A 22,642-nucleotide genomic window follows, 5' to 3' on the forward strand; every position below is an offset into this window, starting at 1 on the left:
ATGTGTTTAAAAATTAAGTATCTTAATTAGTAATTAAGATAGACATACACTTAGATAACACATATAGTCTCAATAGAAATTGTGCTTAAAAAACTTAGTTTAATTGAATTTTATAGACATATAGAAACCTAATTAAACTAAGCAATTACACAAATATCTAGACATATGATTGTACATGTATTAAAATTCTAGACTAGCATAAACTTCAATCGAATTAAATAATTAGAAAAATTACAATCCAAGTGAAATGTTTAATGAAACTATAATTCTAGATTTTTAAAATATTACTTTCAGTTTATTTTACCTTTACATATTTTTAATTATTTTTCATTCTTTAGTTAACTAAAATAAAGATAGTTTGATTCAATTTTAATACTATTATAATCAACTCCTCGTGAGGTCGACACTTCTTCCCGACATACTCACGTGTTAGTTTAAATTCATATAGAATTTAAACCCACGACGACTACTTTAACTGTTTATAATCCTTCCTTATTTTCTAAATTTTGTTAAGCTGAAAAAAGGAAGGTCTACGCATAATTTTTGTAATTGAGCTATTTTTATGTCGGGACCAAGGACTACGTCATGAAAAATCTTTTGAAGTGATATACGGGTCATGAGTGGTGGAGGTCGCTTTCAAAGAAAAAGAAAGTTGGAAAATGGAAAGTCGAAAAAGGAAAGATGGAGGTGCAAGAATAATATACAATCTTGCTAAAGTAGGGCAGCGGCATTATCCTAATGTCCTTTATTACATAAGTAAAAGAAAATCCCAAATGAACTTTCTCTTTTAACCACGTAAAAACCATAAAGAAAAAATAAAAAGAAGCCCGTCTGCAACCCTTGGGCCATAGTCTAGTTCGATTAAAAGCAAAGAAAGGTTCACTAGTCGTCGGCCTGGTGGAAAATAACAGATGCAAACAAATTGTGATTTCAAGTACAATACGCGCTTTCGCAGTAAAGTCATACAGCTGTCTGATATTAAAGTTTTCATCAATTATTATCAAAGAGAAAGAAGAACAGGAAAATAAGTCTTACTATGTCTTCCAGAAATCACTGCCTCTCCCGTGCAGTTTGGGCTTAGGTTAGGTGCATCAGGGACATATCATGTCCCGTAAAAGATAAAATAGCACGGAGTCAGGGATAACTCTTTTTTTTTTTACCTTTTTATTTAACATATTAAACAAGTCAGACAAGTCAATTCAGCTAAACGATAAACCCTTTAATTGAGCAATTAAAGGGTATGTGGGCTTTTAGATGCATGCCCAATTTTTATTGCGCATTTCCGAATAAACCCTTTCTCTTAATCATGAAAGTATGCAACAAAAACCCACATTCCTGATTTCTATGATTTTTGTTAAGCCAGTCATTTACACTACAAAGAATCAAGATTGATTTGATGGATGTTGAACAAACGTTGAGGAAGACCCCAGCCCTTCTGTTGAATCCGATGAATGTCTAAACGTGCTCGTTTCACTCCCCTTCCCAGACTGCATTCGGTTGAGTTGGTCCCTCAGGGCTCCAAATCTCGACTCATCACCGAAGATACTTGGGTCCATGATTAATTCAGGAACAAGGGCTCGACCTTCAAGCATGTTTAGCACCTCAGACATGATTGGTCTAAGTGCAGGTGATGAATTAGTGCACAATAAAGCTACTTTTATCATTCTAATTGCCTCTTCCTCGTTGAACTCCGACCCCAACCTTGGATCCACCAACTCCATTAAATTTCCCTTTTGTTGTAAAACAAGAGCCTGAAATAGATGGGGGTCAAATTACGAAGGAAAATAAATGCCATTACAAGAGCTAAGATGCTTAATATAAGTAAATTTCAAGTGAAAGCATTAATGAATTTGTAGAAGTTTAATGCACAGAGCATTTATCAGCTAAAAGGAAAACCAAAAGCACATATCACTTAAGAGAATGCATGGATATCTCTATCAAATCCCAATCGCAAGAATAGAATCCAAGATACAGCATTTAAAGCCTAAAACATGAACTCTATCTTACCCAATCCTGAAGGCATACAAAATCCTCCTCTGGTCTATATTTTGTATTGTTCTTTCCAGCAACAATTTCTAACGCAACAATACCAAAACTATAAACATCCGCTTTGTATGTCAGATAGCCCCATAATGCATATTCTGGTGCCATGTATCCTCTGCAAAACAGGAGCTATAAGCACAACATTCTCAAGCATATCAATTGGTTCACCTCTGCATATGCAGTTATGCAATTGATGAATTTGTGATTCAGGACTTCCTTGCTCTTGGGAAAATTAAGAACATAATCAAATTAGTCTTGTTAAGTATTGTGAAAATGTCAAGTCTTAACTATGTGGTATGCTAACTTAGACGCCTAACTTATCCCATTTCAACCAAAGATTGGAGGTTTTGGAGTTTGGACTCGTTTTTAGTGCTTTTAATACTGATGGTACTCTCAATTGCAGAAACCTTAGTTTAAAAAATGCCACGTATTGCTTTTGGGATAGCAACTTGACTAAGTGTTTTTCAAACCTGAATTGAATTAGAAAAAGGAAACAGAAAAGAAACAAAAGTTGAGTTTTTTAGATTCAATTGAAATATGCTGAACTGAAAGAAACAAAATGATGATCGGCAGATTGTTCAAAAGAAAAAAAGAGGGGTAAGAAGTAGCTCACATAGTTCCAGCAACTCTGGTGCTAATATGGGTGTTTTCCTCCTCGTCAAACTTTGCCAAACCAAAGTCAGAGATTTTAGCATTGAGATCCTTATCAAGTAGCACGTTGGTAGTTTTGATGTCTCTATGAACAATTTTTAAACTTGACTCCTCATGCAGGAAAGCCAGACCTTTTGCAATCCCAAGACAAATTCTCTGCCTAGCAGGCCAGTCCAATTTCAGTTGGCTTTCTTTAGGACCTGTAGATTGACACATGGCTAACCAATTAAATTTATCATATAGTTGTCAATATATAGGGTTTAGATCTTTTCTTCCTTCAATTTTCATGAGATCAACATCATATTTTTCTTGTGGGGATGGCAGAAGCAATTAAAGATGGAGAGGAACACTTGCTTTTTGCAGTCCAATCATTGAACCATAAAAGAATGGGGAATATTAAAGATTAGGATATTACACTTACCAAATAAAGCACGTGCAAGGCTATTATTTTCCATGTATTCATAGACCAACAACAGCTGAGATCCCTCAATGCAACATCCATACAACCTGACAAGATTCGGGTGTTGTAATCCAGAAATCATGCCTAGTTCATTCAGAAATTCACGATCTCCTTGCCTTGATTTTGAAGAAAGTTGTTTAATTGCAATTATGGTACCGTCCAGTAGTAGACCCTACAGCAAAAGTATAGCATAGGAATTCCATTATATCTTTCATCACATAAGACCTACTCCTACATATCATATGTATATAACAAAGAAAGAAAAATGGTAAAGAGCAACCATGTAGTGGAACTACCTTGTAGACAGATCCAAAACCACCTTCTCCGATTTTATTTGCAGCATCAAAGTTGTTAGTAGCAGCTTTCATCTGTCTGAAGGTAAAAAAGCCAGACTGCAGATCGAACCCCCTCAGGACTAGGAAAAGGATTAGGGGAACCAGTTGAATTATATAGTCAATAAGCATGCAAAGCACACACTTGGGAAAATAGATCATCCCAGAGAAAATATTTGAAAGGACGAAACTGCATATTGAAGTTTATTATCTTACCTTGTTCCCTTGATGTCTTACGCCGAAAATAGCCTTTCCACCATAGAATGCCTAGAATTATGAAAATCAGGCATGGGACAGAAACAACAGCTCCCACTACAAACTTCAACTTCGTATTCCCATGATTAGGAACTCGAGGCTTAAAATCTAACAGAAAAAAGGATAAAAAGTTATTCTCAAACTTCATCTCCTAAAGGAATGCTGCATATGCACATGCCAATAGAATATTAGACTGATCCAACAATTTAAGCACTTGAAACAATATGGGATGATTAAAGCACATAAACTCCTTTCTTTTCTTTTTTTTGGAAATTAAAGCACATAAAGTGAGTCTTATGTTGATGCATCAGTTTACTGTAAAGTTCTGTTAGCTTCAGATTCCAATATCCTAAGTCATGCAAAGAATAGTTAAGGGCAACTTCATTATTGCTTCACATCATTTACATGTCAATCCACTGCAAGCTTTGAATAAGTTGTGTAGGGCTATTTAGATTATATATCTTACCAGAGTCCACTGAGATAGCTGATATCAGAGGACCATATGTTCCTCTTCTTGGAATAGCAGTTGTCCCCTTTCCAGCCCAGTGAAAACGTATCGTTAAAGTTTTGTTCCTGACAACCGTTTTAAATGTCCTAATAACTGCTTTATCAACACCCTTTGCCTCATTTTTAATATTGAAATCCTTCAGTTCGAGTTTCTCCTGCAACAAGCTTATTAAATCAAAACAGCTTCTGTACCATGCAAATTACACACTTCATATGTAAAATGATCATCTACCTGGACATAAACATCAAATATCCTTTTTCCAAGACTTTGAAAGGATCTATTGTCTCTGAAAACTATCTCTGCAAAGTGAAGTGTAACTGTATAATTTCCATTTGCTAAGCAACGAAAATAATACGTGAGAGAAAGAGGAGAGAGGCGTGCTCTTGTATATAATTCGGAGTTGTTTGTTCTGAGAATGGAAACATTTTGTGCTATATAGTCCCTTGAAGTAACAGAGCTATCCCAGAAAAGCCCAGTGCTACTAGTTTCCCAAGTCTCTTTGAGTGGAAAATATTTTGCTGCACCTCCGAAGTCTTCATCTGCTTCGTAGTTGATGTCATTAATAGTTGTTTCTCTTCCACCACAATTTATATGTACTGAATACCAATCTATGAAGAATGAAAAGTAATAGTGATTAGATTGATCAAACTATAGCAGGAAAAAAAAAAAGAAAAACGACTGGAACAAAAATTAGTGCCACATCTCATCTTGGTTAGGATAAAACCATACTCTAGACAACATTTTCAGAGCCTATAATTGCATTTTGAACCAAAAAAAAATTACCTTTTGAACAAGGAAAGTATTTCAGGCAGTTATCAAGTCCTCTAGATCATAGTATGACAAAGAAGTGTCAGTCTTGTCAAACAGTGATTCCAAAGGGAAAGAATAAAAATAACACAAAAGTAGTAGTTTTTTTTTTGTGCATTCAACAAGGTATTAACTTACGAGTTTTTGCTGCCTGAAAAGCTTTTGAACAAGTTTCTAATAAACAATAAACCAATCACTTTAAAATTTCTAAACATTTACAAAGGTGGAAAAGTAATACACAGCATAAAAGCCAAGTTGAGAGGGACTTGTTTCTTACAGATTTTCTCGGCAAGAAACTGGGTCAGAGCTTTCAGAGAAATTATTATAAGAAAGATCTATCTGGCTGCAAAGAAGTAAAATGGATTATAACTAAATAAACTTGAAACGTTAAGGTACATTATATTTTGATTAAATAACAACGTGATAACCAATATAAGTTAAAAGGACATCTTTCCAGGAAGCAGCTACAAAATGGACAATGTCAGTCATCTTTTCATTGCGTGAAGAGAAATAGCTAGTTTGGAAGTCCATCCTCTAGAATCTCAAAAAAAAAAAAATCCTTAAGTATATGTAAATAATCGAAGATCAAATACAGCCTTCACCACAAGCTAGAGGATTACTTTTGTTACAAAGTCTATCTATCGATTTGGACCAAATAAGGCAATAAATTCCCTTCCTTTAAAAGTTCTTTTGACCAAAAACACCTTCCCAAAATACATGTCCCCGTTTTAAATCATCCATGTTACACTTCTTACAGAACTAGATACTGGTTATAACAAAAGCAGCATCTCGGAATAAGTCCTACCTCAGCCTGCTTTCCACAAAATAAATCTATCATATAAGATTAGGAGATATTATGCAGCATAGATTGAAATTTAGAAAGCAAAAGTGAGAGCAAAAGATTCCAGAAAAGCTGTTAATTCTCTCGGCATAACAATGGAAACGTTAAATTAAATCCAGGTTTCATCAAATATGGGTGATATGAGAAGATTGCCTTTTGCTGCATGCTTAAGCAATGGAGATAAAGTAAAAGTAATTTTAAGAATATATTGCAATCATATGTTGGTTAGCATGCATAATTGATACTATATATATTCGTTCGAGAGTCATTAATGAAATGAAGAAAATAAACAGTTATGATCATGTCTAAATTGCAGACAAATTAGGATGGTAGGCATACTAGCGGCTATCTCTGGCATTCAACCATTCTGGAATTCGCCCAGTAAGTGAGTTGCTTGTCAGATACCTATTCAGTAAGCAACATAATGAAACCACATTTAAGCACTTCTACTGGAACTTATACATTGAAAGGTTATAACTGAAACTTAAAGTAAAGTAAATATATTTAAACAAATTTAAAACTTTATAAGGATAATTAGGCATGCATAATTTTTCTTCCCTTTCTGATTTGGAAGATGTGGTAGTATCATCGTGCTAGTTACATTGTGATATTATTCATGATATTCCATCAAGTGCACCAGTCAGATAAAATAAACAAATGACTCTGTTGCCATAAGAATCAAAGATTTAAAGTTTACATTTAACGTTTTGATTAACTACTGATATTTTCACATGAATAGACCTATAATTAACTGACCAAAGAAAAAAAAAAAAAAAACTTATGATTGAGTATCAATTTTAAGAGCAATATCCGCAAGTGTTCTTCTGATGGGTTCAAAGATGTTATTCTCGATTTAAGATGAATACACCTCCAAAATTCACCGCACTTACATGTATTGAGTTTTTGGGTTTCCAGAATCTAAAATGTTACCCTCCAATTTATTGAAGCTGAGATCTCTGGAAGAGAAATAGACAAGTCAGGTATTTCAATAACTACACAAATAAAAATTTCAAAATGATGGTTTGATTGAAATGTGAATCCATGAAATATATTAGATGAGTGCATTTATGAAGAACTGATGCATGAAAAGAATTCAAGCATAACTGATGTTGGAGTTTTCTGATTATAGCAGATTCATGTATAATCTAAATATTCAACTTTCAAGAAAATGAATAATCTAAAGAATCCATTAACCTGATGAAATTGTTGCTACAAATATTACAGAGTAGTTAATGATATGGCAATTGATGCAAATGCGTCCAAAAAGAGAAATCCGGCACTATATTTATCTATATCTCCACCTTCAGATTCAAGGGATTTAACCTTAACATGCCCTTAATACTACATTTAAAAAGATAGGCCATTTTTTTTCTAACTGGAATTTGACTAAATTGAGTAACCAAGCTGCCAACACTTAAAAGAGCATGGGACAGAAATGAAACACCTCACTGTACATTGCTACTTTAGTCTCAACATGGATTTGTACCAAAAACTTCATGAAACATAAACAGACATTTGTGTCTCAGCAGAAGAACTGAGACATCACCATCATGCTCATATACACAAACATATATGAATTTATATCATGACTTGAGAAAACTACACATTTTGAGGAGAAATCTCTTTTTTGACCTCTATACAATATGTTCTGTTACTAACCCCACTAGATTATAAACAATACACTAAACTACATTAGTATTTTGAAAACCAAATAAGTTTAGAGGAACATATTGTGTGAGGTTACTTTTTAAAGTAATGAGACAATGATAAATTATTAAACTTTATAACTGATAATTACCAACAAAACTGAAAAAGAAAATAATTGTTGTAAAACTTTTCCACACAAATTTCTCTCCAAAATCAGGCGTAGCCCTGGAATTAATCAACAGTCATGCAAAGCTTCTTTTACAAAAATTTCACTGAACTAATATTTTTAAACAAAATAATGCAAAGTGTACCTAACCACCTACCATTGAAGCTTGGAGCAGGATAAATTTATTAAAATCCACATGTGAAGAATGAAAAATGATGTTCCAAATACTGAAACATAAATAATGAAAATTTAGATGAAACAAGAGTAGCAGAATTACAAAATTTGCATTTGCGAAAATTCCCATATATAATCCGGGATCGGTCCAGATATATTGCAGCTACGCAACATCCTGCAATAAATATAGCCCACATCATTTGAGCACAATCATTGCAAAATGGGGATTAGTATGACCTTGAAGAATTTTTCAAGCCATGGGAATGACTTACAATCTGTACATATTTTTCATATTTTGTAAGTTCGGAAACTTTGAACCCTCTCCAGGTAAGTCACTGATTCTTCTGAAAAATATTGCATCATAAAGAACTTTAAAAGAGAAAAGGCTTCCAGAGCAGTAATTTTACTATCTAAATTGGAACAGAACAAGATGATGTTATAGAGATTAAGGGCTACAAAATCAAAAGATAATGAAAACAAACTCACAGTTCAGTTAAATTATGCAAGACAGATAAGCTCGAAGGAATTGGCCCTTCAAAACCACTAGCTTGAATCTCTCTGTCAGTAAAAGAATTCAAATTGATGAAGATTTCATCACCAATATTTTCAATGAGGGACTCTAGTGAAGTAGTAGGGCCAGAAAGACTTACAATTTCTCAAGTTGCTTCCAGCTTTGAAAAATGTTGGGTATTTTTCCAGTGAAGTTGTTACTGCTAATCCTACTGGACAAACCTCATATAAAAGCAGGAATACTTAGCAAATCTAGAACTGTTAACAGTATAATTTTGGATAGTGCTGGGAACACGCACAGTTCTTTTAGATTGGACAGCTTAGCAAGGGCCAAGGGAAACTCTCCTGTGAGAAAGTTAGCGTTAAGGATACTGCATTCACCAAAGAGGAAGAATCAGGCCAACTTCAACTGAGTCAAGTATTGGTTGATTTTGCTAATTATTTTGACAGAGATAGACAGATTAATCTTGCATGAATGTCATGAGGAAAAAAAAGCCTAACAGGTTTTCCAGGTTAACCAATTTCCCGAGCTCAGGAGGAATAGTTCCAGAAAACAGGTTGTTCTCGAGGGACCTGAAAATATAAGACTAATGAGAAACACTATCATGATTTTAAACAAAAAAGAAAGAGGTAATACGAAAGAAATCATAAGCAAGAGAGACTTACAAATATTTTAGGGTGGTAATTTGTCCCAAATAGCCTGGAATTGGCCCTGATAAGCGGTTCATAGAAATAACCCTGAAATAAATTAATTTCTATCATATGACTGAAGGAAAGCTTGTAAACAGGATCAAGATGAAGTGCACTAGTAGCTTACAAAATCTCCAACTTCAGAGCAGCCCATTCATGCGGTATCGTACCCTTAAGATAGTTCAGATAGAGTAGTCTAAAAGCAACAGAGAAGAGTTTTTTACATGGATAGAAGCTTATGAACTTATTTTCTGGTTTTAAAGAATAATTAAAATTTATCAAAATTTGTAACCTTTTCTTACATTGTTTTAATATGTGGTAGCTTAACAAGTGAGCGTGGAAGAACACCATCAAGATCCTGCCCTGTGAGATAGCTGCTCCAAAAAATACAAAGCTTTTTAGATGCATGTCCAATTCAAAATTTCCAAATATATGTTCTGCTTTCACAGAAAATGATAAGGAGAGAAAATTTAGTAGCTAGGAGAAGTATTCAATGATAAAAATGAGAGCACAGTTCTCCATATCAAAAAAAAAAAACAGTATCAAACTTTTTATCATTCATATTTATATTAATGACTGAGACGATTAATTCGAATAAATTTGCATTCAAAGCCATAGTCACAAAGCCCATTTATCTTGAATGAGGCATACCTATGGCTTTCGTATTGCTAAAATCAAGTTGGGGGAATGTAAGCAAATCACTGGTTCAGAAATCAAAGCTATTGAACTAAAATCAAAAAAAAAAAAAAGAAAGAGGACCATTATAAAGAAAATCAGAATAAGCATTTTCTTATCTACAGAAAAGACATACATTCCATCAATATGACATTCACCACTAGGGAAGGAACAATTGCAGGTGACAGTACTGTTGTTAATGGCCGGTGGTATATTTGGTGGCGGCGGTGGTGTAAACCAGCTTGACTTATTGTTGCAAGGGTTCTCATTGAAATTCCAATCCTTCTTTCCAAGTTCTGCGGCTATCTCATGAAGAGCTTGTACTGCACAGCCCCAGAAAAGAATGAAAACCACTGGAGGAAGGTGAGTTGGGTTGAAAACATTTACAAAAAAAAAAATCTTAGGAATACTCTCTTGAGTGTTCTTAGGGACATACACCCAGAATGTCAAACATGCAATGTAATACTTAATGATGAAAACAATGATGAATAGATTAAGAATCAATAAAAAGAAAAGCGAATGGTATAAGAGTAAATGGGAAGGGTGTGAAACTCAAAATATAAAGTGAAAACTTTCCATATCAGCTAGTAAAGTAAGTACTTGGTTTATTTTCTTTCAAGCAAGAGATCCAAAGCTTAATTTTAAACCATTAGTTAATCATAACCAAGATATCACAAAACTGAAGCAAAGAAAGAGATTGCTAAGCTGAATTATTTTACCTTCATTATCTGGAGGAAAAAGTGGCTCCACTTGAGCTTTAACTTTGTTTGTTTCCATGCAAATGAGCATCAAGACTGTAAGAACCATGTACCCAAAACGTTTCATTGTTGAAAGACACTTAGCAACTCTTCTCATGTTCTATCAGAGATTACCAGCTTTGCTCGGTATCTCTCGTCTGAAAAAGAATACAGTTCTACTTTGAGTGCAAGATCATGCTGAGGCAAGTGGTAAAAAGGTTGTGGCCAGTGATAAAGTTATCTATTGTTGGAGCTGACTCTTGACCTTGTAATATTTTGGATTAATAAATTTGCTTTATAGTTACTGACCAGTCTCTGGCTTTTGGTAGAGTAGGAAAAAACCTCCTCCTACTACTACAGAAAGGTGGAGGTGAAAGTTTATATTAAGGAATAATATATATATTATCTTCCTAAAGTAGGGGCATTATTTTATATTCTTTTGAAGTGAGAAGATTCTAGCAAACAACCCTGTTGAAAAACGGCATTGAAAGGCCACATGGCCACAGCTTAAGAATGGTCCACTAGTGGAGAATAACACAAAAACATAAGAAAGAAATTGTGATTTAAATATTTTTTTAAGTATAATACATGCTTGTCCGTAAAGTCATGAAGCTGCCTGAGATTAAAGCTTTTAATTAAGTATTAGCTAAAGAGAAGTACACATAATAAGTCTAACTACGTCTTATTGTATTAAATATAATGGTGGTTCTCCCATGCAAGAGTTGGCCTTGTACACTAGGTGCAGAGCCGGGGGGACGTGTGACCACCCGTAAAAGATATAATAGCATGGAGCCAAGGATAAGCTTCTGTTTTCGCCCAGCCCAGTGTTTTAGACAAATCGGTCAACGTTTAGACAGGTCAATTCAGCTCATCGATTTTTTCAATGTATAAGCGAATCTAAGTCTTAAATGTTAGAGTGATAATTATAAGCCAAACCTCATGGTAATGCTTGATCGGGAGAAATAGAATAGTCATTTTTTTTTAAATAAAATTATATTTGATTTAATGAAATAGTTATTTTTCAAAATAATCATTTTAAGAGAAGTCTGAATAGTTATTACCAAAAACTCCATTGATAATAGTTATTTTAAATTGTTAAAAATAAAAAAAAAAGTTAATTAGATAAATATATTTTTTTACAATTTAAAAAATTATCTTATAAAAAATACTAAACTTATTTTTTTCTCTCTCTTCCTCACTCCTCTTTCTAAAGCACAAAAGACACAAAATTTTTTACTTTATTGTCAGAAAAAAAAATATTTAAATATTATTTAATATATTAATATTATTTCACTATAATAAATACTATAAAAGCATACTACTTAATATTATTATTTAAATATAATAAATATAACAAAAAATATTATTTAGTATTATTTAAATTTAATGAGGAATATATTTTATCTTTTAATATTAAATATTATTTAATTATAATTAAAGATTTAATTATCTTCTAATACAAATATTATTAAATTATAATAAAAATATGTTTATATTTTGGTGAAAATATTATTTAATTATAGTAAAAATTATTTTGATTTTATTACTCACAATATTTTTATCTTTAAACAAAATAAATTCTTTAATTTTAATGAAGCGTATTTATTTCTCATCATAATTTTTTTATTTTTTAATTAAATTTTTTTTAAATTTTAATAAAAAATATTTTTATCATTTACCCATTATTCTTTAACTATTTTTAAAATTATTCATTTCAATCAAATAATAAAATAAGTAATAATAGTAATTTTTATTCTATTTCATTTTCATGAACCAATCTACATAATAACTATTATTCTTCTATTTTATTCTCTTGGAATGACTATTCTAATTTTATTCTATTTTTTTCAGTGAATCAAACATACTATAGTTGTAGTGTAAGGGTATTCTGCATTGGGTGAAAATGGAGAGTAATGTTCAAAATTATCCCCAACAAGCAAAACACTGAGCAGTCGTTCTCTGGTTTTTGTAGCATTTGGCACAGGCGCCATACCTCATTGCATACCCAATTCATTACAACAAAATTTACATAATGATGCCCTTGCTCAGTGCAAAAGAAAAACACACCCCTTCCCTTCCCTTGATATCACATCTCTGGTCTGTATGTACAGCAAGTATCAAGAACACAAAAAATCAGACCTCATCCCCAAGACAAAAATACGGAATCAGGTAAAACACAATTCATATCCACAGTTATACCCAACAGCACTTCAGAGCATCACCTCCACAATTTCAGAGACGCATCTCGACAACAAAGAAAACGCAGCATGTGGTCCTTTGAAGCCACATCAACAGCAATAATGATCAAAAACAGCAAACACCGAAGAACCTAAACAGTAACAATGATCAAAACCAGCGAGATGTACTCTTGCTAGATCCGAACCAAAATCTCTAATTAATACACCAAAAATTCGAACCATCATACTTGAACTCTCATTTTTAATATTTTTTGCCCCTCGTTTTGAAACCTTCTTACACTCAAAATTCCTGACTATAAAAACATCTTTGACTGGTTTCCATTGGCAGCCAACCCAAATGTTTAATTAATATTCTATAAGAAAAAAAGTAAAAACAAGGACCTAAAACCTGCAGAGTATCCAGCATCAAATTATCAACTTTGTACATCTGAATTCAGATATTTATATTAAATCAATTGAATTTGTACTATTGAACTAAAAACTGTCTCAATCGGCAAAAGAATTTAGGACTATTTACAACTTCTAAGCACTGCTGAATTCATACCAGATAGATGATACAGCCCAAGTGATTTTGTAGACTTGTATTCTAGACTCTACGATGGAAGTATGCAACTGGAAAGAAATGCTCACTGCTACGTACCAAATCTAGAAACTGGGTTGATTTCATTGGAGCTATGAGATGTAGATGAAGAGTAGATGGTATGAACAGTTGTTGAATTTTGGGTTTGGCTTCCACTCGAACTTTGATCTTCCTTCTGTTGACGGAGATCTCTCATGGCCTTAAACCTTAAATCTTCGGTATAGTTGCCTGGTTCTGGTATCAAGTCAGGAACAGTCATTCGCCCTTCAAGCATGCTTACCGCCTCAGACATAGTAGGTCTAAGTGATGCAGATGCATTTGTGCACAACAGAGCCACTTTAACCACAAGTTCTGCTTCTTCTTTCTTGACTTCAGACCTTAACCTCTCATCGAGAAGCCCTATCAAGCTTCCAGTTTGTTGGAGATGGCATGCCTGCAATGTAGAGTTATAATTGATATATCTTGTCATATTTTAGCGTAGGAGAAATCTGAAAACTTGTAAAGAAAGTGGACCGCCAAGAGTAGGACAGTAGGCAAGTACCCAATCTAAAAGACAAACAAACTTTTCACTTGGCATAAAGTTATTGTTGTTCTTCCCAGTAACGATTTCCATTACCACAACTCCATAACTGTAAACATCTGCTTTGTGTGTCAAGTGGCCCCATAATGCATATTCTGGTGCCATATATCCTCTGCACATCAAGATTGGGGAGTTGTTATGCAAAGCATGATCTTCATGCAAGTATCTTAAGTAGACAAAAAAGGGCAGACGTTTCTTGTTTATTGAAGGTATAATAACTCACATGGTTCCAGCAATTCGGGTGGTGATGTGGGTCTTCTCCTCTTCATCGAGCCTAGCTAAACCAAAGTCAGATATTTTAGGGTTTAAGTCACTATCCAGAAGCACATTAGTAGCTTTGATGTCTCTGTGAACAATTTTGAGTCTTGATTCTTCATGCAGAAAAGCCAGACCTCTAGCTATACCAATACAGATCTTAAGCCTTGTAGCCCAGTCTAGTTCTAGCTGATTGTGTTCTGGACCTACATATTATCCCAAGAAAGTATGTCTCACCAGATTTAGTCTTATCCATGTGCAACATGAACATCAGTTAATCATGTCCTGATCTATAATAGTTACAAAGTAAGAAAGAAAAAAAAAAAAACCATGAGTGCATGGTACAACACTCACCAAACAAAGCACGGGCAAGGCTATTGTTTTCCATGTACTCATATACCAGTAGCAGTTGATCCCCTTCAACACAAAATCCATGAAGCTTGACAAGATTTGGGTGTTGCAAACAAGATATCATCCCAATCTCATTTAGAAATTCACGATTTCCTTGCCGTGATTTAGATGAGAGCTGCTTTACTGCAATCTTGGTACCATCAGGTAACTGACCCTGCACCCTGACCTTTGTTAGATTCTCGTATGTTAAATAAAATAGAAATTAATACTATGAGGATAGTCACATAACGTTTAGCACCTTGTACACAGGACCAAAACCACCTTCTCCAATCTTATTAGCAGAATTAAAGTCATCAGTAGCAACTTTAATCTGTTTCAATGTGAAAGTCCCTGATGACATGTCTCCTTTGGTATCTGTTTGCAAAGAGCCAAAATTGTGCTTACTTGTTTAATAATTCTTTAAATTAGCAAAATAAATGATTTCCTGAATTTTAAGTAGGGTGACTAACAAAAGCATTAATAATTTAGATTTTACTATATTCATGACAGGTAATTTAATTGCACCATTGAGGTCAAAGCTACAGTAACTTGAACAGAAAAATGACCTAACAACTTTAGCTGCTATTCCTGCAATTAATTTATTTATAACAAACCAAGAAAAGCTGGCATAACCCTGCACAATTGGGAAACACAAGAGACATTCTGCCAGTAGAATGTCTATAATGCAATGATAGAATATAGGCTGACCTTCCTTCCTCCAATATTTTCCAAGCAAACTGCGTTTCCACCAAAGAATTCCCAGTATGAAGAAGACAAGGCATGATATTACAACCCCAACAATAATATAAGCAGTTCCCTTGTTTCTTCCATTCGAGCATTGTTTAAAATCTGCCAAAACAGCAAGATTCATTAGCTGAACCAAAAAGGCCTATCACAAGAGAATTTTTCTCCACTTTTCACCTATTTTTATTATAATGGGTGTGTGTATTGTTTTTGGGGGAAAGGTAGCCTTAAAATAAACAGAACTGCATGTGCTCAATGTACAAGGAAAGACTATGCAGATGTTATACCTGAAACTACAGAAATAGCAGATACAAGTGGCCCATAGACACCTCTTATAGGAATCCTTGTTGTTCCTTTGCCAGCCCAATAGAATCGAATCTCCAAGAAATTATTTGTCACACTTACATTAGGAACTTGTTTTACTAAAGGCTTTTGAGCACTCCTTGCCACTGATTCAATATTGAAGTCCTTCCACAATAATTTTTCCTGTTACAAATGTAAATTAATTTTGAGCAAAAAATACAAATGTAAATTGATGTATCCTTATTTGCAACTTCAAAAAAGTACGTATTTTCAAAGGTGTGTTTAATCACCTGAACATAAATGTCAAACATGCGCCTACCAAGGCTGTTATATGTTTCATCAGTAGTAAACTGTATCTCTGCAAAATCCAAAGTTATGGTGTAATTTCCGTTCTCTAAGCAATAATGGAAATAAGTGAGCGATATTGGAGCTCTGCGGGCTGTTGTGTACAGTTCTGAGATGTTTAATGACAGCTTTGATACGGTATAACGTGTATTTTGGAAATCATTGTCATCCATAAAGTCTCCAGTGCTACTAAATCCCCAATTGCCATCAGCTCTAATATAGTATTTTGCTGCTCCCCCCTCAACATCACCATCTCCTTCATATAATAAATTTGTGTTGATCCTTGTGTCCTTTCCACCACAATTAACATGTAAACAATTTGAATCTGCTACAAGGAAATGATTTGGTATTAAACAAAGAAATTAGCTCAATAATATATTTAAGGAAATGCAACATACTTAAAAAGTCAATTTCTAACAAAGTATGATGTTGTTCCTTAAATGTTATATCAACACCATTGTAATATATTATTCCATAAACCCAATACTTTTAGAAAAATGTAGACTTGGACGTACAAATCGATCTTTTATTAGACCATTTTACCTGTGTTCTTCATGTATGACTCTTTCAGGCAAGCTAACAACAGTTTGCACTTTCTTGTTTGGAAATGTTTCTAGATAAACTATTGAGAAATTGTATCATAAAGTATAGCAAGATTGCAGATTTGCCAACTTATTCATACAAATACGTAAAACAATTATTTATTTATCAATGAGAGTTGTAGGGTATAACTTATCTTTTTTTTCTAAAAGTAGCTATATGTTTGACTTGAGAGAAGTGGAGATAAGAGAAGCTAGGAGATAACACTAATCATTGTAGTACTGGGTCACATCATATGAAAGAAATCTGGGTTAAAAGCCCAAAATGCAAGTATGTAAATCCAATCTAGTAATAAAATTGAAAGAAATCTAATGATTAGCAGTCCAGATGTTCCAACTCCTAAGGAGACATACTTACACTGAGGACAGGTGAAATCCTTCCTGCATGGAAGAGCTCCCCTCCTGTTACAGAGATCAGAACAGAAAATTATTATCACAAAGTTGAACAGTGCAAACACAAGATCTTCCTTTATCAAGCCACCAAACACTAGAACAACAACAAAAATAATAGTAATAAAAAGAAAAATGAGAGAAAGAAAGGGAAAGAAAACTCTTACAAGTTGTTCCTTGATGAAGAGCTGCGAAACAAATTTAGGTTCAGATTCCTAAGGACAAAATGAAATAATTATTAGCTCCATATCAAATCAAGGATAAAAGGTATAAAGGAAAGAATAATACAAAAGTAGTCTAACATGTTCTCATGACAAACTGGTTTCTCAGGGCCTTGCCATGTGAAGTTATTGTACGAAAGATCACTGCATCCAAGCATTGAGAATCAATATCAACTTCCCAAATAAGGATGAGAATGAACTTAAATAATAGTATTTGATTATTCAGAGAGATCTTTTTCTCCTCCTTTTTCCCCCTTGAGTGTTATGAGTAGTGCATCTAAGCTTAAAAAACCAGTGAAGCTCTTTCAGAAATTTAAACACCAGGCAGAGGGCATATATTTTCCTTTGAATGAACCACATGAGGAGAACATAGATTGAATGTTGGATTGCAAGTTGACAAAAAAAAGGGAAGAAATGGAAATATGATAAGAAATATCAGACAGAAACATACATGCTAGTCCCTTGCTTCAAGATTGAGTCTGGCACATCTCCACTTAGCATGTTGCCACTTAAAAAGCTTATAAAAACCATGTCAGATGGTCAGTATGTCATCTTAATCAAAATAACAGAAAGCAATCAAATAATCTCTAATTTAAAATTTTAATTTCACATATCGATGTCAGTTTGTTAAGTGGTTCTGGATTGTAAAACAAATTTAGTATTCAATCTCTGTTATAAATCCTCTCATTCCTAAACTTATGACTGTGAGCTTCTATTTTTGCACATTGCCAAATTTTCTAGCTTTTACAATTAAAAAGTTCAAATTGCTTATTCAGCATCTTAAACAACGTTTCCCCATCAACAAAAAAAAAAAACAAACAATGTTTCTCTGTGATGAAGTGCAAAAGAAAACTAAATGAAGCCACAATTTGAAGTTAATACTTACACAAATCTTAGACGATCTGCACGTATGCTGGTTGGAATTTTCCCAACTAACTTGTTGAAACTGACATCCCTGTTGCAGTAGGGTTTGATAATTTTATGCCAGTGCTCAAATTTTTAAACATGATTTTGTAAACTAAGAGTCTTTAAAAGGTAACTCAATAATTAATTCGCTCTTTGAATCCAAATAATATGAGTTCATTTCTGGCAATAACTTGGTGATAGAAATCTATTCAAGAAGGTTCATAAGGCAGCTTTTGACCAAATAAATAAAAGAGACCTATTGTGTAAATATTATCTCCTAGGAAAGTAACAGGGGGCAAATAACAAACTTTGCTTTCGAAATATATGCCTTAAGCAATCCTTCTCAATTCAAAAATAGAAGCAAACTAGACAACAGTTAATACCAAAAAAGAAAGAAACAGATATTGTAGTTTTGACATGATTATTAATTCAAAAAGTGCCCTGTATTTTGCGTTTTAAGTGTATTCTAGTGCATGCTCCTGTGACTGTAACATGTATGTACCATTCATAAAGACATCCCAAATTTGTCTCTAATTGCTATGTTCTAGGCACCCTTTTGATATATTTGCACTTATAAGCCTGATCCTTGTTCAATTTCTATTTAAGCATAAAGATCAAGACTTTTCAGCACAAGACTTACACAACATATAAAGTCTTTCCTGTGTAATATGAATAATTCGTCTGCAGTCTGCAGTTAGACCAATGTCCACTCTGCAGCAAGATGGTGGTGAACTATGTAACTGTGGTTGCTAATTGAAAGTTATCGAGGCAATAATTTTAGTTTCCTAAAAAGAGAATGGAGGCCAAATCCATGCAGAATCAAAGAACAGTTATGTTCATAAATGCAATACTAATAATAATAAATATGTCCCCTTGTATGAGTGTCCCGTGAAAGTGATTGCAAACATTGGAAGGTAGGGAAACCTTATACCATAAAATGTTGTGCATGCTTTACTTACAACATTTCCAGATTCTTCATTGCCCAAACATAAGCAGGGATCTCTCCAAAAATGTTACAATTCCTCAAAACCCTAAAATATATAACCGGATCACATTTAGTCAAAATGGATCATATATAGATGGCACCTTTAATATATTTGATGATGTGAGCGCTAAACATACAATCTTACTATGCCTGTCATGTTTCTGACCATAGGAAAACCCTGATTTGGCCCATTTATATCACTAATCCTCCTGCATAAAGATAAGTCCAGCATTCATGAGCCATCAACGAAAAACAAAAACTAGTTAAGCGATATAAAGTCAATGACTACAAATAAAGGAGGCATTATACTCACAGCTCAACTAAATTACTCAAAAGTGATATGCTTGTTGGTATGGGTCCCTCAAGTCCACTTGCATGCATTTCTCTGCAATTATTCAGAATAAATAAGTATAATTGTAAAAAAATGAATATATATATATATATATATAAGATCTGAATTTTATGTTAAATAAGGATCTTACAGTCTGCTGAGTTGTTCCCATTTTTGTATGAAACTAGGTATGGTACCATTGAAATTGTTATCATTTATCCTACTGCAATAGACAACAAAATGCTGTTGCTCTGATGAACATATCAAGATATATGGCTTAAAATAAGGAGAAATTTGAATAAACTTACAAATCAGTTAGATTTCTTAGCAAAGCAAATGTCAGTGGCAAGTTTCCAGTTAACTGATTGGAGGAGAGCATCCTGAAATTACAATATTTAAGCAATAATCATAAAAAAGAATACGCATGATTTAAAGTTGAGCAAGTGAAATATGTAACAGGAAATCCAAAGAATTAGAAAATATTAAACAAAGAAGAAGAAGATATAGAGACTGGGCTTCTCTTACAATGTTTTCAAGTTGATTAAATTTCCAAGTTCAGGCGGTATGGCACCAGAGAATTGATTTGCTTCAAGGGACCTGATTAAAAAGATATCAAAAGATATCACACACTTTTTCAAGAATTTCCTATTGAATGAGAAAGGATTATGAAAGAACCTATAGGTTTTAGGTAGCTATACATCTAATAAAAAACAGGCTTTGCTAGTTTGGTTCTGCAACTTGATTCAATGTCAAGGACCCCAATCACCATAAAACTCTCAGAAGTTTAACTAATTAAATACAATTAATCAAACTTCAGAACATACAGATTTGTCAGAGTTGTAATATTTCCCAGGTGCTTAGGAATTTCCCCTGACAAGCGATTTACAAGAACAGAGCTGCAGAAAAAATTTCTGGTTAATTTATGATAGAAGAAAATATATATATATATGTAAGAATTTGAAAAGACTTACATCGAAGTCAACTTCATTGAAGCCCATTCACTTGGCAAGGTGCCATTTAGGTAGTTGTAAGCAAAATCACTACAATACAAAGTACGATTACTTAGAGCAGTTATCTACGACGGTTCCAGAGTATTGCACAAACAATTAGTATGTAAAATATAAACACCACAGTAACTTGTTTCAAAGGATCTTACATTTCGCGAAGGTGAGGAAGCTTAACCAGTTGAGGAGGAAGCATTCCAGGAAGGTTATGTCTCTTGAGCACTCTGACATACATAGAACATGAAATATCAGGATGTACAACAACCAACATAACAGAGATTGATACTAATAGCCACTCTAAGGAATTCAATGATTTAAGGGGGTACGCACATATGTACTTGGAAATCATGCCTCAAAAGCAGAATTTATGCAAATAGCGGCTGCTTAGGATACAACAGCCAATAATACCCTCAAATGTTAAGTTGTTCAAACCCTCTCAGATTCACCTTAATTAGAAATTACTATGCAGATTCCAAATTATAGAATAGAATCACACTTGATCAAATGAAAGAATTTAACATAAAATATTCAGTACTAAGAAGAAGGAATAATACATCCTTACAATGTGACAAACATTGCTGTTCGTCTCACGTTCACAAGAGATCTCATGCTCAGAATTCTTTGGTGGCTCCTGTGTTACCCCAACCATTTCAACTTCACAGGAATCACCATTAAATTTCCAGTACGTTGAGCCCATCGTAGCTGTAATCTCTTGCAAAGCATCAACTAGAAGACATCCATAGTTCCATAAGCATCACAGCATAATGCATGAAAATAAAATGACAAAAACTGATCTAGCTTCATTCCTTAACATCTTGATAAATTCAACTCCCTTACTAGTATTGCACAAAAGGAATAAAAGAGTAGATCATGCAATCTCAAAGAGAGAGAGAACTTAAAACCAGCAGTTTGCTTCAGCAACAAGATCTAAGAATTGTTTAACATGTCTGGGAAGAAAAATAACGTCATAAATGTTTGCAAATTCAATTTAAAATACAAGTTGAATAAAGCATCCAAATGCCAGAAAGATTGTTATTTATCAAACAAAGAAGATGCATTTTCAGATAGAAGTAAATGCTAAAAATACGCTTCATCTCAAATCTCAAAGATTCCTTTCTGGTTTACAAGTTGTTTTAGAGAGAATTATAGCCCAATTTTGAAATTTTGTTTTGGCTCACAATAATTTTTGATAAAAAAAAACTAATACTAATAATATAAACTAGGATCAGCATTTGAATCTTGTAAACCTACAAACAATACGGAAAGGGCTGGAAAGATATAAGGATTAAGCTCCTTACTCAAGTCCTTGGTCAATTTTTTTCAGCAAGCATGCCAAAGATCACACAGAGTGGTGAAAACCAAAAATCTATTTCTTCATTATATATGATTTCTTTTGTTTCGCAGGACTAGAAATTCAGTATCATTTGAGCAATGGAAGAAGAGTATTTCAGCAATTATATATACCATTCACTTTCACCATAAACAGATATTTTGTTAATAAATCCTAGAATATACAGCAGCAGGATCCTCATAGATTTCTAGTTTGGTTAGCTTAAGAAAATTAGAGAAAACCAGCAATATTTCACTAGATAAATCAGCAGAAAAGAAAGATAAAGATAAGTTCTTGTAATGAGTCTTAATTTGAAGTACAAAAATTTAACAAAAGATAAACCTTGTTAAAAATTTCAATTTCTTTCCACTTTCTTTCATTTTTCCAGCAACAAGGAAACACCCATTTTCCCACATTATCTCATCAACCAAAAAAAAAAAAACAACCAAAAGAAAAAGAAAATCTTTTACTCTGACTCACCTTCTTCTTGCGGCACCTTTGACTCAGCAAATCTCAGCAACCTAAAGCAACCCACGGCAATAATCAAGAAGACAAACAGTTTCTTTGTAACCATGATGAAAGCAGCACAGAACTTTGAAGGATTTAGCTTTCAAAGAAACTATGGGTAGCTGCTCAGCTCGATCCAGCTTTGAAGTCTAGCTAGAACAAGTTGCTATAATAAGGCAAGTACAGTTATAGACTTTACTGGTTTTGTTTGCATGTAAACCATATACCCCCTACCTAGGACTCCAAAAAATGTGTTTACATAGATTTTTAATTGTTTTATTCTCTATATATAGGAATGAAAGTATTGTCTAAAAATATCGGGAATCTTTGTTACTGTGTCGAAGGTTGTCACTATCCCGTTCTGTCACTTCCATTATTATTCAATTTTTATTGCTGCAGTAAATTTTTGTAATCTGTCAGTTGCCACCTTGGATGGGCTGGTTGAAATCCAGTACAGTTTTCAGTGTGCTACACAGCA

General features: G+C 33.6%; 2 protein-coding genes across 10 annotated transcripts; both read right to left on the reverse strand.

Moving 5' to 3' along the window:
- Positions 1-1,134: 1,134 nt before the first annotated feature.
- On the reverse strand, positions 1,135-10,682 carry LOC18596613 (putative leucine-rich repeat receptor-like serine/threonine-protein kinase At3g14840). 3 transcript variants are annotated; one of them, XM_088807030.1, is made up of 24 exons: positions 10,479-10,682; positions 9,896-10,082; positions 9,387-9,458; positions 9,212-9,280; positions 9,061-9,132; positions 8,896-8,967; positions 8,694-8,765; positions 8,535-8,606; positions 8,371-8,442; positions 8,157-8,228; positions 7,988-8,059; positions 6,788-6,853; positions 6,237-6,302; positions 5,334-5,399; positions 5,195-5,230; positions 5,033-5,073; positions 4,481-4,857; positions 4,208-4,403; positions 3,703-3,849; positions 3,451-3,569; positions 3,116-3,326; positions 2,657-2,894; positions 2,008-2,158; positions 1,135-1,751 (listed from the first exon to the last, which is right to left on the reverse strand). In XM_088807030.1, the coding sequence occupies exons 1-24, from the start codon at positions 10,612-10,614 to the stop codon at positions 1,383-1,385; spliced, it is 3,051 nt and encodes a 1,016-aa protein (XP_088663156.1). In that variant the 5' UTR covers positions 10,615-10,682; the 3' UTR covers positions 1,135-1,382. The 3 variants fall into 3 exon arrangements, with proteins under 3 accessions (XP_088663156.1, XP_088663157.1, XP_088663158.1); XM_088807031.1 differs by lacking the exon at positions 5,195-5,230 and having other exon boundaries at positions 10,479-10,681; XM_088807032.1 differs by lacking the exons at positions 8,896-8,967; positions 9,061-9,132; positions 9,212-9,280 and having other exon boundaries at positions 10,479-10,680.
- A 1,737-nt stretch (positions 10,683-12,419) lies between these two features.
- Positions 12,420-22,414, reverse strand: LOC18596614 (putative LRR receptor-like serine/threonine-protein kinase RFK1). 7 transcript variants are annotated; one of them, XR_016026903.1, is made up of 26 exons: positions 22,138-22,414; positions 20,882-21,053; positions 20,480-20,551; positions 20,295-20,363; positions 20,148-20,219; positions 19,849-19,920; positions 19,632-19,703; positions 19,475-19,546; positions 19,306-19,377; positions 19,130-19,201; positions 18,967-19,038; positions 17,988-18,056; positions 17,553-17,618; positions 17,183-17,245; positions 17,048-17,095; positions 16,849-16,892; positions 15,837-16,216; positions 15,531-15,729; positions 15,208-15,348; positions 14,759-14,874; positions 14,464-14,674; positions 14,078-14,315; positions 13,816-13,966; positions 13,335-13,707; positions 12,719-12,825; positions 12,420-12,595 (listed from the first exon to the last, which is right to left on the reverse strand). XR_016026903.1 is itself a non-coding variant. In XM_088807027.1 (25 exons), the coding sequence occupies exons 1-25, from the start codon at positions 22,229-22,231 to the stop codon at positions 12,785-12,787; spliced, it is 3,027 nt and encodes a 1,008-aa protein (XP_088663153.1). In that variant the 5' UTR covers positions 22,232-22,414; the 3' UTR covers positions 12,420-12,784. The 7 variants fall into 7 exon arrangements, 6 of the variants coding, with proteins under 6 accessions (XP_088663153.1, XP_088663152.1, XP_088663154.1 ...); XM_088807027.1 differs by having other exon boundaries at positions 12,420-12,825; positions 20,882-21,029; XM_088807026.1 differs by having other exon boundaries at positions 12,420-12,825.
- Positions 22,415-22,642: the final 228 nt, after the last annotated feature.

The sequence above is a fragment of the Theobroma cacao genome, chromosome 6, assembly GCF_053813885.1.
Source record: "Theobroma cacao isolate CCN51 chromosome 6, ASM5381388v1, whole genome shotgun sequence".
Taxonomy (NCBI): Eukaryota; Viridiplantae; Streptophyta; class Magnoliopsida; order Malvales; family Malvaceae; genus Theobroma; species Theobroma cacao.

Excerpts from the sequence above, each read along its gene's own strand:
- LOC18596613 (XM_088807030.1), bottom strand. The coding sequence starts at position 10,614 with ATGAGAAGAGTTGCTAAGTGTCTTTCAACAATGAAACGTTTTGGGTAC. Across the intron at positions 5,231-5,333 it reads GTTTCTTGCCGAGAAAATCT|AAACTTGTTCAAAAGCTTTT; the intron begins GTAAGAAACAAG and ends ATTGTTTATTAG. Across the intron at positions 2,895-3,115 it reads CCTTGCACGTGCTTTATTTG|GTCCTAAAGAAAGCCAACTG; the intron begins GTAAGTGTAATA and ends GTCAATCTACAG.
- LOC18596614 (XM_088807026.1), bottom strand. The coding sequence starts at position 22,231 with ATGGTTACAAAGAAACTGTTTGTCTTCTTGATTATTGCCGTGGGTTGC. Across the intron at positions 16,893-17,047 it reads TCTTCATCAAGGAACAACTT|GAGGGGAGCTCTTCCATGCA; the intron begins GTAAGAGTTTTC and ends TCTCTGTAACAG. Across the intron at positions 14,675-14,758 it reads GTTTTGGTCCTGTGTACAAG|GGTCAGTTACCTGATGGTAC; the intron begins GTGCTAAACGTT and ends GTCAGGGTGCAG.